The sequence below is a fragment of the Poecile atricapillus genome, chromosome 3, assembly GCF_030490865.1.
Source record: "Poecile atricapillus isolate bPoeAtr1 chromosome 3, bPoeAtr1.hap1, whole genome shotgun sequence".
Taxonomy (NCBI): Eukaryota; Metazoa; Chordata; class Aves; order Passeriformes; family Paridae; genus Poecile; species Poecile atricapillus.
The window spans coordinates 99,689,441-99,704,018 of record NC_081251.1 but is presented as its reverse complement, the minus strand read 5'-3'; the positions used below and the strand labels follow the sequence as shown (position 1 = coordinate 99,704,018).

Below are 14,578 nucleotides of genomic sequence, written 5' to 3'. Positions count from 1 at the left end.
TTCCTGAGGCTACCCTGTGTGTCACCTACTTGCCTTTAGTGTTGTGGGTTCCTTGTTACACCAGACCAGTTCCCTGATGTGGCTCTAACAAATCTGTGCCAGCACAACAGAGGCAGGATTATATAAAAACACTGGTTGGTGAAGAAGGACTGGAGTATTTTAAACCACCAGTAGCACCAAACACTATTGACCAGCTGCATCTTCAGTAGTGCCAGAATTAAAAGAAATGCCCTATCTTGAACCAGCTCCACACTTTGGCAGATTCATTTGGGAACTGTTTAGCTCCTGCTGAGTTAAAAAGGAACAAGCACTTGCTCTAGGATGTTCCCACATTGAGGATTAGCCTAGAGCATTATTGTGTCTGGAGAGCCAGAGGGGTGCTCACTGGCAATTCAGGACTTTCACACGCTCAAAGGGTATCCTTTTGAAAACAGCTGTATAACAGGACTTTGATCCTTCAACGGAAGAGGAATAAGTAGGTGAAGTGCTTGAAGCTTTTTAAGATTTTGGACAAGAAAGAAAAGTCAAAAGTAGAATATATATAGATCTATACATAAATTGAACAAGTTTCAGTGTTATATGGGCTATTTCTGTAGGAGAGAATGGCCTCAGAACAGAGGTGATCTTTCTAGTCCAGGGCCAGAGGATAATGCAGTTTGCAGCTGGTGTCTGTCTTTTCCTGAGTATTTATGTAGCTTTAGATTTCAAAGATTTTCTGGTTGTAAATGCACCAAAAGTGTGAATATCTTCCCAGAGAAAAGGTTCATTCTCCCATGGAATCACATCCCCAAAAAGCAAGTGGTGCAATTTACAGAAGTCACACTTCTGAAGTGTCATTTTAAATGCATTTGTTTCAAACACCTAAGCACTGCCTCGTGTTTCACTGGCATTTCAGAGTTACTGACTGAAAAAAGCAATGAGTGAAAACACTAGCACAAGCCTGAGGGAGGGCTTTTCTTCACTTGATACAGATCTGTCTCTTCCCTGGAAGGAAAAGTAAGTACATCTAATGCACAAAGCAGCAGGGAACTGGTGCAGGTTTAGAAATACCACCAACAGCAGACACAACAGCTGCTGGCCTTCAGCCGAAGGGCTCCATTCCATTGCACTCACCTGCACGGTCCAAATAAACAAGTTCCTCAAAAGCCACTCGTGTAAACACGCCTTCTTGCTGGAGCGTGCTGGAATCGCTTCCACTGGTTTGCCGAGTGCTGCAGCTTCTGCTCTCGCTGCTGTAGGTGGCACTGGACTGACGCGGAGGATGTGTCCGCTTCCAGCAGCGCTGACAAAGCCTCGCCCCTCAGCACGGGGCACCTGAGCCGGGTCCCGCGGGTGCTGCTGAGGAGCGGGGACAGCGGGTCACCTTTACACCGCTCTGCCTGTTCCTGAAATAGTCACAATCAATCCCTCTGATCCCTCCGCAACTCATTCTTACACAACGTTTTGCTTTCTGGAGAATGTTGCCATTTGAAAGGTTTGTGTTCAGCGATGCCTATTCTCGGGAAGGTGCTATTTTTAAATCCTAAAGCTTTCTCCAAGACATTTAACTGGAAGCGGTACTGCCTGCAACCCTGTTAGCACTGCCACCTCAGCTGGCTTGGCTTTGCTTATAGTTGAGCAATTAGGGTGGCTTTGCAGATTAACGTGCCTAATAATGACACCTGAAGGGAGGGAGGTGACAACTCTGACCTCACCCAGCTGTAGAGGAGGGGCTGGACAGGCACCACTGCTTTCCAGCCCTGCTAGAGGCTGGGCTAATCCAGGGGAGTTAGTCTGGGTTTAGAGCCAGCAGCTGTGCAGGCTTGGAAAGTGTCCCGGTGGCTTGAATGCACGAGCTGCCTGTCCTGCTTCTCCCTGCTGCCTTCTCTGGCTGCCTCTAACCAGGCACAAGGAAGCAGGAATTTGCACAAAACTTGCAGGGCAGAAAGGAGCTCTTGAAAGACCTGTCTGGGCTGTATGGAAGGGAGTGTTTATAATGAGCCAGCCAGCTTGTGAAACATCTGCTGGGAATATTGCACATCTCAGTGAAGACATGAACGGGCTGCCCAGGGAGGTGATTGAATCACCTTCAGAGCTGGGTAGATGTGGGCCATGGTTTAGTGGGGGGCTTGGCAGTGCTGGTTTAATGGTTGGACTCGATAATTCTGGAGGTTTTTTTTCAACCTAAACAATTCTCTGAGGTCTGGTGGCAATAGATGGCACTTTATGGCCAGTGAGATGCTGTACCCAGCATCTGGTAACCACTTGGCACCTCCCAAGGGACCACTGGGCAGGAAGTTGGTGGTCACCTGGGAAGTATTAATTATGAACTGATTGCATTCATTTTCAGCAACCAGAAAACAGGTTTTCAAAGGGGATAGAGGCCTCCCCAGGCTTCCAAAGAGGCAAATTCATCATGAGTAAAATCATAAGGAAAATGTAAATAGAAAACCCATAAATAAACTTTAGGAAAGCTTTAAAACAAAATTAATAAATAGCTTGGAAAAAGCAAACAAAACCCCACCCCAATTTAACAATTATCTAAAAAAGAATACTGAGAGCTGTGGATTGTTTACATGACTTTCCAGGATCCAGCATCTCCAGATAATCTATTATCTCCTGCATTGGTTAAAAAATCTTTCTTGGCCATGCTGCACCTGCTAGTTTTACCACAGGAAACCAAGGCACCCCAGCAGCTCTGGAGTGCCCAAGCATCTCCAGAGTACAGGCCAGAGGCAGCAGCCATGATGAATAAGCTTTTTTTTCTATTTTATTCTGATATGTGCTGATGTTGTTCGCGCTGCTCTCCTACACCTGCTCCAGGAGTGGACAGAGGAGTACCAAGTCCTCTAAAAACATCAGAGTCCTGAAGGATCTCTGTAATACTCCCTGCCACTCCCGTCACCTCCCCACCCCCCATTTGCCCTGGGTTCCCCTTTTCCAGACTGCAGCTGTTGCCAGCCAAAGCCAGAGGAGCTCCCTGATTATCACCTTTGCTGGGATGTGGATTGGGAATCTGACTTTCCACTTACACAGGCAATTAGAAGGCTGCCCTGAAAGGCAAAGTGTCAGACACCCTTGGTAGGAGTCTGTGAAGTACAAATGGGAAAAAAACAAGAGAGAGAGGAAATAAGGCCTCACCAGCTGGGAAAAGCTGCAACTTCTCACAGATTTTGAAAGAAAATGGTAAAGCAGCCTTGGTGGAAGTAAAACCATGGAGAGATCACACAATGCAATATAGTCCAGCTAGCAGCAGCATTTAATGTGGCTTGAAACTTTTGTTCTCTCTACTAGAATCGAGATAATGGGTAGAGATAACAGTGAAAAAAAGTGCTGCTGGCATGCCCAGGCCTCTCTCTTAAGGAAAGCTCTCCTGAGACTGATAGGACCAGCTTCAGACCCTGTGTCTGGTTCCATTAACTACTGCAGGCCCTTAAAGGTCACCCTGTGAGCAGTGCCATGTCAGCCAGCCAGAGCTCACACTCATGATAAGCTCATACTTCTGACAAGATTTAGTTCAGGCGCTGCCACGCGAACACTCACACAAGGACCTAGCCTGGAGTGTGGGACTAACAGGGCTGTTGAAGTCCTCCATGTGAAGAGCACACACCTCCTGCTCCTTGAGCACCACTTGGGTGCTCTGTGCTTTCAGCAGTGCAGGAGGATGCCTGACAGCTTAACGCTGGTTTTGCCTTAAAGCACTTTTCAATTTTTTAAAATTGTTTCTGGCTCTATGTGGTTCATTATGCCCCTGCACTGCTGTTCTTTTTTATTTTATTACAGCACAGCATCAATGACAATGCTGAACCACGTTGCTGCCAGGTATCTGAGATGTTCTGCCTTTCCTCAGAGACTGTGATGCTGCTCAGATGGAAAGGAGAACATGACAGCTTGGCAGCTTTTGTGTGCGTTACAAGTTGTACCCATGCAAGTAGCACACAGAAGGTGTCACAGCAAATACAGCCTGGATTGAAGATGACAGACTGGGAGATAATTACCTGTAGCACGGGCTGATGTCTGAAAAAGCCCCAGGTGCGGCAGTATTTCATCCACAGCCTTCTGCCCAGGAGTTTGCAGTGTAGAAGTCTCTGGAGCCTTCTCCAAATCAGCCCAGCCTCCAAGTCTGCAACATTTTCATTGCAAAGCTGTCTGGAGTTTAGAGGAGCAGTGTCCTGTTTCCGCAAAAGTGGGGAGCTTCAGTGCAAATGTAAGCTCAAAACCAGCCCCAGCAGAGATGCTGTGACATCTGTGCAGCTGTCCTAGCGATAAATCCAAGTGTCCATGCAGGCAGCAGGGCAGGCAGGGTTTTACATCTCACGGATTTGCACCCTGCAATACCCACAGTTCTCCTCACAGTAACACCAGATCTCCTCGGCCACCACCTCCCCCTCCCCGCCCTCCAGGTGTCACACACATGCACACAGACCCACCGCTCGCTTCTGTGCACCTCCTGTCCACAGGGCACCCGAGCAAAGACAGCCAGACAAAGCAAGGGGCGCCGGACACAGCACAGGATCCTGGTGGAGGGGAGGAGCCTCGTCCGCCCCGCCGCTCCTGCGATGCTCTGCTCCCCATTTCCCACAGCAGCCTGCCCCAAATTGCACTGCATGGAGTTTCTCCTGGGATGGAGGATGAATGATGTCTGAAGTGCAAGTGCTGGAGGCTGGAGGGAAGCCAGGGTTAATGCTCTTCATTCTCAGGCAGCAACCGGCTCAAACACTTTCTTCCCCAGGCTCAGTGTGTGGCTAGATCATCGCCTTTGTTCTTCGTGGTGATAGCTCCTGGCCTTCAGGCTACGCCCTGCACCGAGCTGGGTGGAGAGGACCTGGGGCTGAATGCCAATGCCATTAAGATAGATACTACATAGTCATGAGAAGGGTATGGCCAGAGATCATTCCAGCTCATCCAATTCTGACTCCAGAGACGCATAGTCCTGTAGCCCAGAGCTGGTGAATGGTGAGTCTGTACTTTTGCCTTTTCTCCTCTCCTTAAAGCTCTTTTGCCACGTGTTTACACAAGTGAGAGGTGCCAGCCTACCCATGAGGTGATGGCAGAGATGCCTGGGTGACCTCAGACCCGGGGTCCTGCAGAGCAGCAGGAGCACTCATATCTTCCTGATGGATGATACAGGGCTGCTGCAGACAGGTCCCTCTTTTCCTGTGGTCCATGAGCACCCTGTCTAGCCAGACAAACACATTTCAGAGTCCTTGCACCAGCAGCAGGTTCAACCAGAGCCTCAGGGATCACATCCCACCCTCTAACAGAGATAGCAGCAAATGCTTCATCCCCAGAGCCACTGCCGTCTCAGTGGGTTATGAGCCCAGAGGAAGAGGCTGACATGAAGGTGGAAATCGTTAGGATTACCTGGCACCCTGGCCAGCAGTTCAGAACAGTTCACAAAGGGATTAAAACACATTATCCTAGCGTGTCTCCAGGGTATGTGTGGGTCAGATGTCCAACAGGACGGGATGCGGTTAAAATGGGAGGCAGCTCATCCCCTCCTGCACCGCAGCTTCAGCTGACCCCTGCAGGTTCTGCCACCGCTGCTGCTCACAGGGAGAGCACCACCTCCTGCTGGCAGATAAGAGTCTAGGTTTTCTCCTTAAGAAAATGCTGGGTCAAAATCCGCAGCAGCTCGGGATGAAGCGCTGGCAGTGCAGGCTCTGCTCTGCCTGCTGATTCAGCCCAGTCCCTGGGCGAGCAGATAAACTTCACCGGGAGAAGATGGGATCACACAGAGCTAAGAGCTGTTACAGCGTGTGTGTTTATAGGAGCTGGGCACTGGATACTCACAGAAGTATCACAGATCTTTTCCCCTCCACTTTTAGATCTAAAAATAAATACAAGGAAACACATGTCAACTTTAATATTTGTGTTTTATTGTTTCCTTGATTTTGAAAGCACACACAACTTGAAAAATATCCCTAAATTGAAATAACTGTAATACAGAATCAGAAAAACAAACTGTTACTCATGGAAGCAAACCTAAATCCTAATATTCCTGTTGATTCCAGGACTCTAAATTCTGCCTAAAACTGTTAATCCTGTGGTGCAGAGGCAAAAAATATCTTTGAGTTTCAGATAATATTTTATGTACATGTAGATATGTATATGTACATGCAATACATATGCACATAAACACGTTCCTTTGAGCTCTAGACAATATTTGATGTACCTATATATATGTCTGTAATCAATATGTAGATACCCAGCATGTAGACAATAACACATTTATTCATACTCTTCGCACATGTGTGAATGTACAGATTATATACATGTAAGTGCTTCCGCTCTGCAGCTCACCAAAAACACAGCTTGCACAGACAAGGACCAGACCCAGCAGCCTAAGAATGAAAAGCCGAGCCCACACATTTCTTCTTCACCTGGTGATGGGCACTCTTCTTTTGCCTGGAGCTGTTTGCAATACTTCAGGGTGGGGGCTGAAATAAATTCAGTGAAATTTAGCTGGCACCAAGGGGACCCCGGTAAGCACTAGGCTCCTTAGGCACTCCTCCCATATGTGAAATGCATGTTCCTCTGAGCCCATCTAGACGGACAGTGCCTCTAAGTGCACTCTCTGCAGGCCAGCAGGGCCCCAGTGCTGCTGACCCTTGCAGGCAGGAACTCCCCAGGACCTTCATCACTGGCCCCGGGGCTGGGGGCCGGGGTGGCTCTTGGCAGGGCTGGGGGGAATGGATGACACCCCAGGCCACCCACTCGTCACACCAGCGCCGCGCCGTCCGTCACGCAGCTGCACCGCTCCACGATCATGTTGGGGAACTCTGCCGCCTCAATCTCGGTGCGGTTACCCCTCTTGACGAGGTAGATGATGGGCAGCGCGGAGCTCCCGGCCACGGCGCAGGAGCGCTGCCCGGAGCCGAGGCGGCGCAGGGCGCGGGGCAGCTGCAGGCAGCTCCCGGAGCAGCGGAACGCCTGGAACCCCGCCGGCTCCAGGATCCAGTGCTGAGCCCACGGCAGCTCGCGGAAGCTGATGTAGTGTTTCTGCCGGCAACAGGTGGATTTCCCCATCGCCGACTCCTCCCTGCAGTCCCCAGCGCTCCTGGACACCAAGGGAAAAACCGGAATGGGTGCTATAACTGGAAACTGGGAAGTGGGGGAAATCAGCCCTGCTGCTAATGGCACAAGTGGGCTCTGAGACATGAAACCCGGGCCGTGCTCAGGGTTTGAGTATTCAGACAACAGATTTAGGGAAGAGGAGAGGTGGGATTCAGCAGTAGCTAACTACTCCATTCACAGCTGGTAAACACTTGTGAGGGTAAGAGCTGCCCACCCTGGGTTTGCCCCCCTGCCACAATAATTCAGGGACAAAATTACAGAGACAATACAGATTTAGGTTTCATACATACCCATAGTCATCCAAGTTGAGAGTGTAAAGCACCAGCTCAGGCTTGCCTAGGGCTTTATCTTTGGGGTCCTGCGAGGTGAAGCGCACGGCTTTGGCCATTTCTGAGGCATAGCTGCCCACCCTTTCCCCTTCAATCCACACCTCCAGGAACATCGGCTCCCGCCTCTTGTTTCGCAGCCAGTAATGCACGGCCTGGGTCACATCAAAGCTCTTCCAGCCCGAATCATGAATAGCAACCAGCCTGTATGACAAGGGCTGGCATTAGAAAAGCCTACCAGATAAATCCTGGCCTGGCAGTGCTGTTGTTGCAGCAGAATAATTTACTTCCTGTAGGTTATCACAGGCCTTGATTACATGATCATCTTTGCTCTGGGTGAGCACCCACAGCAGTTAACTGCCACCTCAAAAAGAAGCATGCAGATCTAACAGACACTGAAGACACAGAGAAAACCCTCTCTACAGGCTCACGCAAAAAACTAAGTGTTGCAGGATCATGTGCAGCCTCGGTATTGGTGACAATAGCCTGGTAAACACCAGGCTCCCACCTGCTCCTGTCTGAGCTGCATTAGAGCCATAAGTTTCTAGTCCAGTCTAGTTCTGCCTTCAAGGGTTGCAAAACTTCCACAGAGCTCACCATTGCAGAATCAGATGTTTTTTGCATAGTTTACTTGTTTAAACCAGCTAATAAAATGGCCAGTGGGAAGAATACCATCAGCCAGTAACCCACTTGAGTTAGTGACAGAGAATTGGACCAGGAGGAGGATTTTAGCGGGGAAGACGTAGCAGTACATGGCATCATTTAATAGATTATTTCAAAGAATCATCATATATTGCTATCTTAGCATAGTATCTCTTACAAGCTCATTCTGGGTTTAGAGGCCATATAATCTGGCTGTATCACATCACATTCAGATCACATCCCTTCAGATGTAAATCACATCAGACTGAGGCACAACCACATGATACCCAAATGCACTCCAGAGGATCCAAACCCTGTAATTCCAGCACAGGCCCCTTTCTTACCTGGAATCTATCAGGGAGGTCCTGTTGGTACCGTCATGATGCTGCTGCACCCAGTACACACTGACTCTGGCGTTGGAGACAGGCCTGTGAGACTGCTTGGCAGGCAGGTTCGCTCTGTCTAGAGGCTTTTTGAAGAGTTTCAGTTCAGCCATTGTGACTTCACTGTTTTTAGGTATTCTGCCCTCCATGTCAAACATCAGCTTCTGGCGTGTGGTTGTGTCAGAGTAGAGGACTTCTCCCGTCATACCTGTGCAGTTGGGGACAAAAAAGATAGCCTGTCACTGCCATCCTGCTGAGCAAAGCCACCACATTTCATGCACAATTATCATCACAACACACTCCTTCCATGCTCCCAGTTGAGCCCATGGTAGCAGAGACAGCCACTAAACACAGCTTTTCTGATGCATACTTAAATCAATGTCTTGCAAATGCCCTAATTTTTCTCCTGTGTCTGAGTCCCTGCAGTGTGGAAGAACTAAGCACACCTCAAAAGGTGTGTACCTCTGTGCCAGTGCTGGGCATGAAAGCAGGAAACTGCACCACCTGGAATGACAAAGTATTTTCATTTGCTGCCCTGGGTGCTGTATATGTCCTTTGAAAGCACAGTAAGCTCTAAGTGCCCTTGTACAGCCACTATTGCATCTGTATGGCTATTTTCCTCCTTGATAATTTTTCCTGTAAAAAACAAACTTAAACAAGAAAGAGATGAGAGTGAAACATCCTCCAAGACGTGTGATTCCTATTAGAGGACTTGCTGTATATTTCACCCAAAACCTACGTGGCCTGCACGTTTTTTCCCCCCCTCCTGCCCAGACTGTTCCCAGGGTACCAAGGCTTCTATCAAGCTCCAGCAGCATCCTGTCCTTTGGAAGGACTGTGGGACCCCTTCTCCAGTTGCAAAGAGTGCTTGTCAATCTTTCCGATGCTGTCTCATGTACCTCCTCTGCCCAGCTGAGCTTTGGAGCCAAACCCGACCCTCATTCCCCTTTCCCCTCGGGGGTTTGCCTCTGCTCGTTCTGCGGCCGGCCGGGAGAGCCCCGGCAGATTCCGCTGGCCCAGCAGGGTGCTTGGGATGCTGCCAGCAGCAGAAATGTTACCTGTGTGTCCCGGGATCCCTCTGAGGATGCCTGCCAGGCTCGGCAAAGCTCGGCGCTTCACCCTCTGCCGCTTCAGCATGGACATGTACTTGTTCTTCACGTGGTCTGGGATAACCAGATCCACCAAGTCTCTCTTATGAAGTTTAGGGACCTCGGACAGCCCCAGCTGCTTCAGCACCACCTCCTTGAACCCTTCCTGGGTAAACGCTTGCACCGTGAGGACGAGGCAGAGCACGCAGAGCATCCAGGCACACCTCAGGTCCATCCTCCCCCGTCAGCGAAGCAGTTCCCTGCCGGGCAGAGATGAAGGGGGGATCTCCCTGGGGCTGCTCTCGGCAGAGATGTGCTGGCAGGCTGCCCGAGCTGGAGGGATGTCCGCAGTGCTGGGGTTTTATAGCCAGCCTCGTCCCACTGGCACAACAAATTTCACAAGTGGGGATGAAGCAAAGGACTTAAAAGGATCACTCCCCTCTTGGTAGACACATGCCAGTTTAACACCTTCATCCACTGCAAAGTTGATACAAGAAGGTTTAGGGGCTCCCAGATTCCTTAACGGGTAAAAAATTTCCATTGTTTTTTAATTCCCTGTAAATATTTGCCCAGAAGCCCCCTGAGCCACAAGTGTCCCCTGTTCAGCCTTGCTAGGGAGGAAGCACAGCTGTAGAATACATTGCTGCATGTACTACCCCATATGACTCTTAAAGGCAGCATCAATCTTTACTGCAGGGAACTTGCTACTTTAAACAGCCAATATCAATCAGGAGAAGCTTTGGTTTTAGCTGGAAGTCCATCTTTATAGCAAGCATTGAAAAATAATTTAAATCCTTGGGGTGTGGTGGGGGTTAGGTTCCACTTTGATCTCTAAGTATTTGTATCAAGTGTATGAATCAGGGCAGTGAATCACAGCAGTTGAATGATTTATGGCCTTTTATGCTGCTTCTGAATCACAGAAGGTGGAAGATGTACGGGTGTGACATTTTAGAAAAATGTCCCATCACTCTTTATGGATTCCTGTGGGTTTCATAATACTCATGCTTAGAAGAAGAAGGCTTTATGTAAAGGCAGATCACTTCCCAGTGAACATGAGAAACCACTTCACTGTTCCCCAGCATGGATAAAGAATATCAGTATTTTGAATGCTGTTAACAACCACAATAGAGCCCTGTCTCTAGACAGTGAAGCTGATCTGAAGGCTGGGGTGAGGAGGCTGGATGTTTACCTTGTAACATTTAAACTGGAAACTTACACCCTTTTCTTCCCTGGCCTTTGCTAGCATAAGATATGGAAATCTATTTTTGGCACCAATCTCAGGAGAATTGAGTTGAAAAAATAAAATGTGATTGATAAAAGCATAAAGGCACTTGGGCCAGATTCTCATCCCCTCCAGCAGCCACATACCTGAGCCTACATACAAATGTCTTCAGCATCAAAGGCCCTTTGGATTTATATGCCTCTGTAAATGATTTAAAATCGGTCCAATTTTATCCAATGCCCAGGCTGAATGGTGTGCCCTGAGGACAGTCTGGCTGGAGGATGCAATGTAATGAACTTGTACAAAATCACCCCTGTGGCTCATCCCTCATTAAAACAAGTGTTAGCTGAGGGAGGCAGCCTGTTTTGTACTCAGGGGAAGGCAATAAAGCTGTCTGAAAGAGCCCCACTCAACATTTCCGTTACTGCTCACTTTGTCTTGACAACCTTTTAAGAAACTTGTCTTCTTAAACATGATAAAGCCTCTGTTAGATGTTAAAAGGGCACCTTACTTAGCTAAATTGAGTTTTAAGAGGAAAATGGAACAGACTACAAAGTAACAGCCTGTGCATGGCCTAAGGCAGTGCATTCTTTAATCCTGTACTTTGTGTAGCATCTTTCTCCAGAGAAGAATTTTAGACATGCATTTGTATATTAATTCAAAATACATCCATTCCCAAGACACAAACAGCAGTGAAAAATATTCACTTCATTTGTCAGCTTCAAGTTCAGCTCATGTCAAATACTCCTATGCTTGCGAATAAGAGGGAAGGTTTTTCCTGAAATCTTTGAGACCCCCTCAGCCCTTTAGGAGAGCTCCATACAGCCAGCTCTTCCCTCAGGACTCTCCAGCCAAATGGCACACTACTGATTCCCAGAGGCCAGGACAAAAGAACTGTCACACAATGAGCTGTGTCAGAGGCTTGGAAACCACCTGAGCAATGTTCAGATGCCTGACAAAGGTTTCTGCAGATGGGCTAAGTGTTGGCCAGCTCAATTCCAGCAGGGAATTTGCTAGGTTTATATGGCGACCTGGATAAAACTGCATGGCTTTGTAATGGTCTCTCTCTTATGTCAGAAGACGTGATCCCATAATTATTTATCCATCCAATTAATCTTGGCTCCAGAGAGTGGTCCTATTCTTCAGTGAGTGTTCTTCAAAAGACCGTGACAACATGAAATAAAATGTCTGATTGCTCCAGCAGCACCCAGCTTTCCTGTATCCGGATGTGATTTCTCCTGTGGCTGAAGCCAAATCCACCCGGACTCTCCACTGTCCAGTGTGTATTGGAAGGTGATTTATGGGCTTCACACCCAAAATAAAATTATTGACCAAACACACTTGAAGCTCAGCTAAGAAGAAAACAGAGGATGTGTATTGCAGGCTTTTCACAGGGGAGTGATTATCTGGTCCAGTTGGAGGATTTGCCATTCCCCCTTTGTCGTGCAAACAAGAAAAAGTCAGGAATTTTATAATGGCTCTTTCTGTGTAATGTGTATTAGAACCTGCATGGCACTTTTGAAACGTCAAACAGAGGATTCAAAGAGGCTGCAAGGGGTGAAGTATGAGCAACTCCCAGTTTTAATAAAAATCAGTACTTTGTGGAGAGAGAATCTCTATATTTAAGCTTTTAATTTTCTTACAAGCACTTCTGTAAGACATTTTCTGGGCACATCCATGCAATGATTTTTGGTAAATAAGTCCAATGGGATCAAAGAGAAAGTGTGAAAGGCTTACCCTAATTATGTAGCTATTATCCTGGGAAACAAGACTGTCTGAAATGTATTTGCAGTATTTGAGGATCTGAATATTAAACTACTGAAGATCTAATTGCCATGGACATAACCCTTTTGTATTACAGCTGGGCCCATATTAAAACAGCTCGTGCTTGAGTGATGGGAAAGGCAAGAGTTTTTGTGTGCTCCAAGAAGTGCCCATGTTTGTGCAATATGTTTGTCTTACCAAGATGGGAATACAGCTCTGGGTAGATTTTTGCTCTGTTTTTCCATAAAGTCAGTGCCTTCTGAATCTAGAAGTGTAGAAGTTAAAAATAGTGGTTAAGATGCAGGTGTATATATATGACAAGTTAAAAAAGAATTCAAGTACAAGTTCTGTTTCACATGCTTTTTCAGCTTCAAACACACCAAGTTTTACACAGCTAACAAAACACTGCAGAAGAAGCTGGACATGTTTAGAGGCTTCAAAATTGGAAGTAAACTGCAGGCTATGAATGAAGGCATTCCCCCCTCAAACTGCCTCACCAATGCACCCACCAGCCACCCAACAGTGCTCCAAACTGAATATTCCCGGCAGCAAACCCAGGCTACACACCTTAAAGTGTGATTTCACAGGAATCTTTAGCCTCTTTCTAGGTTGTCATGGCCTGTGCTGGTGGTGGGGCCTCTATTCCTCTGCAGGGACTGGCCCTGAACCAAACAGCTCTAGACAGAGAGTGTGGAGCTCACCAAACCTGCTCAAAGCACTGTTCAACCTGGTCTTGAACATTTCTGGGGACGGGGCAGCCAGAGCTTCTCTGGGCAACCTGTTCCAGTGCCTCACCATCCTCACAGTAAAGGATTTCCTCTTAGCATCTAAGCTAAGCCTCTCTTCTATCACTTTGAAGCCATTCCCCCTTGTTCTGTCACTACATGCCCTCTCCAGCTCCCTTGTAAGCCCCTTTTAGGTACTGGAAGGTGCTCTAAGGTGTTTCCAGAGCCTTTCCCTTCTCTAGGCTAAACAGCCCTATCTCAGCCTTCATAGGAGAGCATGAATAGCTTGCTCAGTATACAAAGACAGAATAGAAGCACCTAGGACTTCTGTAAGCCAGTACAGCTCACTGGAGTTTGCTCCCTGTGGCCTCAGCTTGTTCTGCAAGTATCTGACATGGAAAAGTTTCCAGAAGGTAAGGCCTGATAACACAAGACACCTGGATGTCTCCCAGGGCTAGACTGAAAACAGCAGAGCTACTCAATGCAGTTGTATTGATCTTTCTGCTGATTATAATTTGTTGTAAAAATTTGACCTTGTTAATTTTTGTACCAAAAGGATTTATGCTCAGTCAGGTATCACCTGACTTACCTGCCCCCCATGTATTCCCTTTCCCCTTCCAGTGGGTATAAAGTCATAAAAGGAACATTAGATTTGTGTTGTGAGCTCTGGCTAACTTGACTCTGAGAAATAGAACTTCCTGTCCCGTGTCTGAGATGAATCGTGGTTGCTCTGAGTGCACACATCTCATTCTAAAGATGCTGCAACCTCAGCCTCAGTCCCTAATGTTTATTCTCCTGCTGAGGAGCCAGTTTCTGTAGCAACTCTTGTGGTTCAAACAAACACCTGCTTCAGCTATACAGAAGTCGTCCAGCTCATTTAATCTAGGCAAGGACATGAGACTGTTTTTCCTCATCACCTCATCGCCAGACTGAGCTGACCATTTCCAATGGAAATATCTGAAAGATCACATCCTATTGGGTTCTTCTCTTCTGGTGCTGTGTATCCCAGATTGCACTGACATAAGCACATCTTCCATAGGCAGCTTCTGCTTTTACTCATGAGCTTGTTTTGGTCAGATGGCCAGGACAATAGGCTGTCTGTCTGAGGAGCAATGGATAAAATGTCCAAAGTTCCCTCATGTCCTTGGTCAGCTGATGTCAGCTGGCTCGCCCACAGGGGTTTGTGTTGGCAGTGTTTGCAAAGTGCCAGTGTTCTGGCAGAAAGGAGATCTTCAAGATTTTTTTTTTTTTTTAACAGAAAAGCAAACACAACTGTTTAAATACAGCATTTTCTATGCCTTCAGCAATCTCCTCCCCACCACCCTAGTCTGTTCCTTGTTTGTAGCTGAGGAAGCAGGACTCATCACCCCTC

The 14,578-nt window shown here is 47.6% G+C and overlaps 1 protein-coding gene across 1 annotated transcript; it reads right to left on the bottom strand.

Annotated features, from left to right (window-relative positions):
• Positions 1 to 6,699: 6,699 nt before the first annotated feature.
• Positions 6,700 to 9,763, bottom strand: LEFTY1 (left-right determination factor 1). The gene is made up of 4 exons (XM_058836216.1): positions 9,466 to 9,763; positions 8,369 to 8,603; positions 7,347 to 7,586; positions 6,700 to 7,039 (listed from the first exon to the last, which is right to left on the bottom strand). The coding sequence occupies exons 1-4, from the start codon at positions 9,728 to 9,730 to the stop codon at positions 6,700 to 6,702; spliced, it is 1,080 nt and encodes a 359-aa protein (XP_058692199.1). The 5' UTR covers positions 9,731 to 9,763.
• Positions 9,764 to 14,578: the final 4,815 nt, after the last annotated feature.

Excerpts from the sequence above, each read along its gene's own strand:
- LEFTY1 (XM_058836216.1), bottom strand. The coding sequence starts at position 9,730 with ATGGACCTGAGGTGTGCCTGGATGCTCTGCGTGCTCTGCCTCGTCCTC. Across the intron at positions 8,604-9,465 it reads AGGGATCCCGGGACACACAG|AAGTCCTCTACTCTGACACA; the intron begins GTAACATTTCTG and ends GTATGACGGGAG. Across the intron at positions 7,040-7,346 it reads CTCAACTTGGATGACTATGG|GAGCGCTGGGGACTGCAGGG; the intron begins GTATGTATGAAA and ends CTTGGTGTCCAG.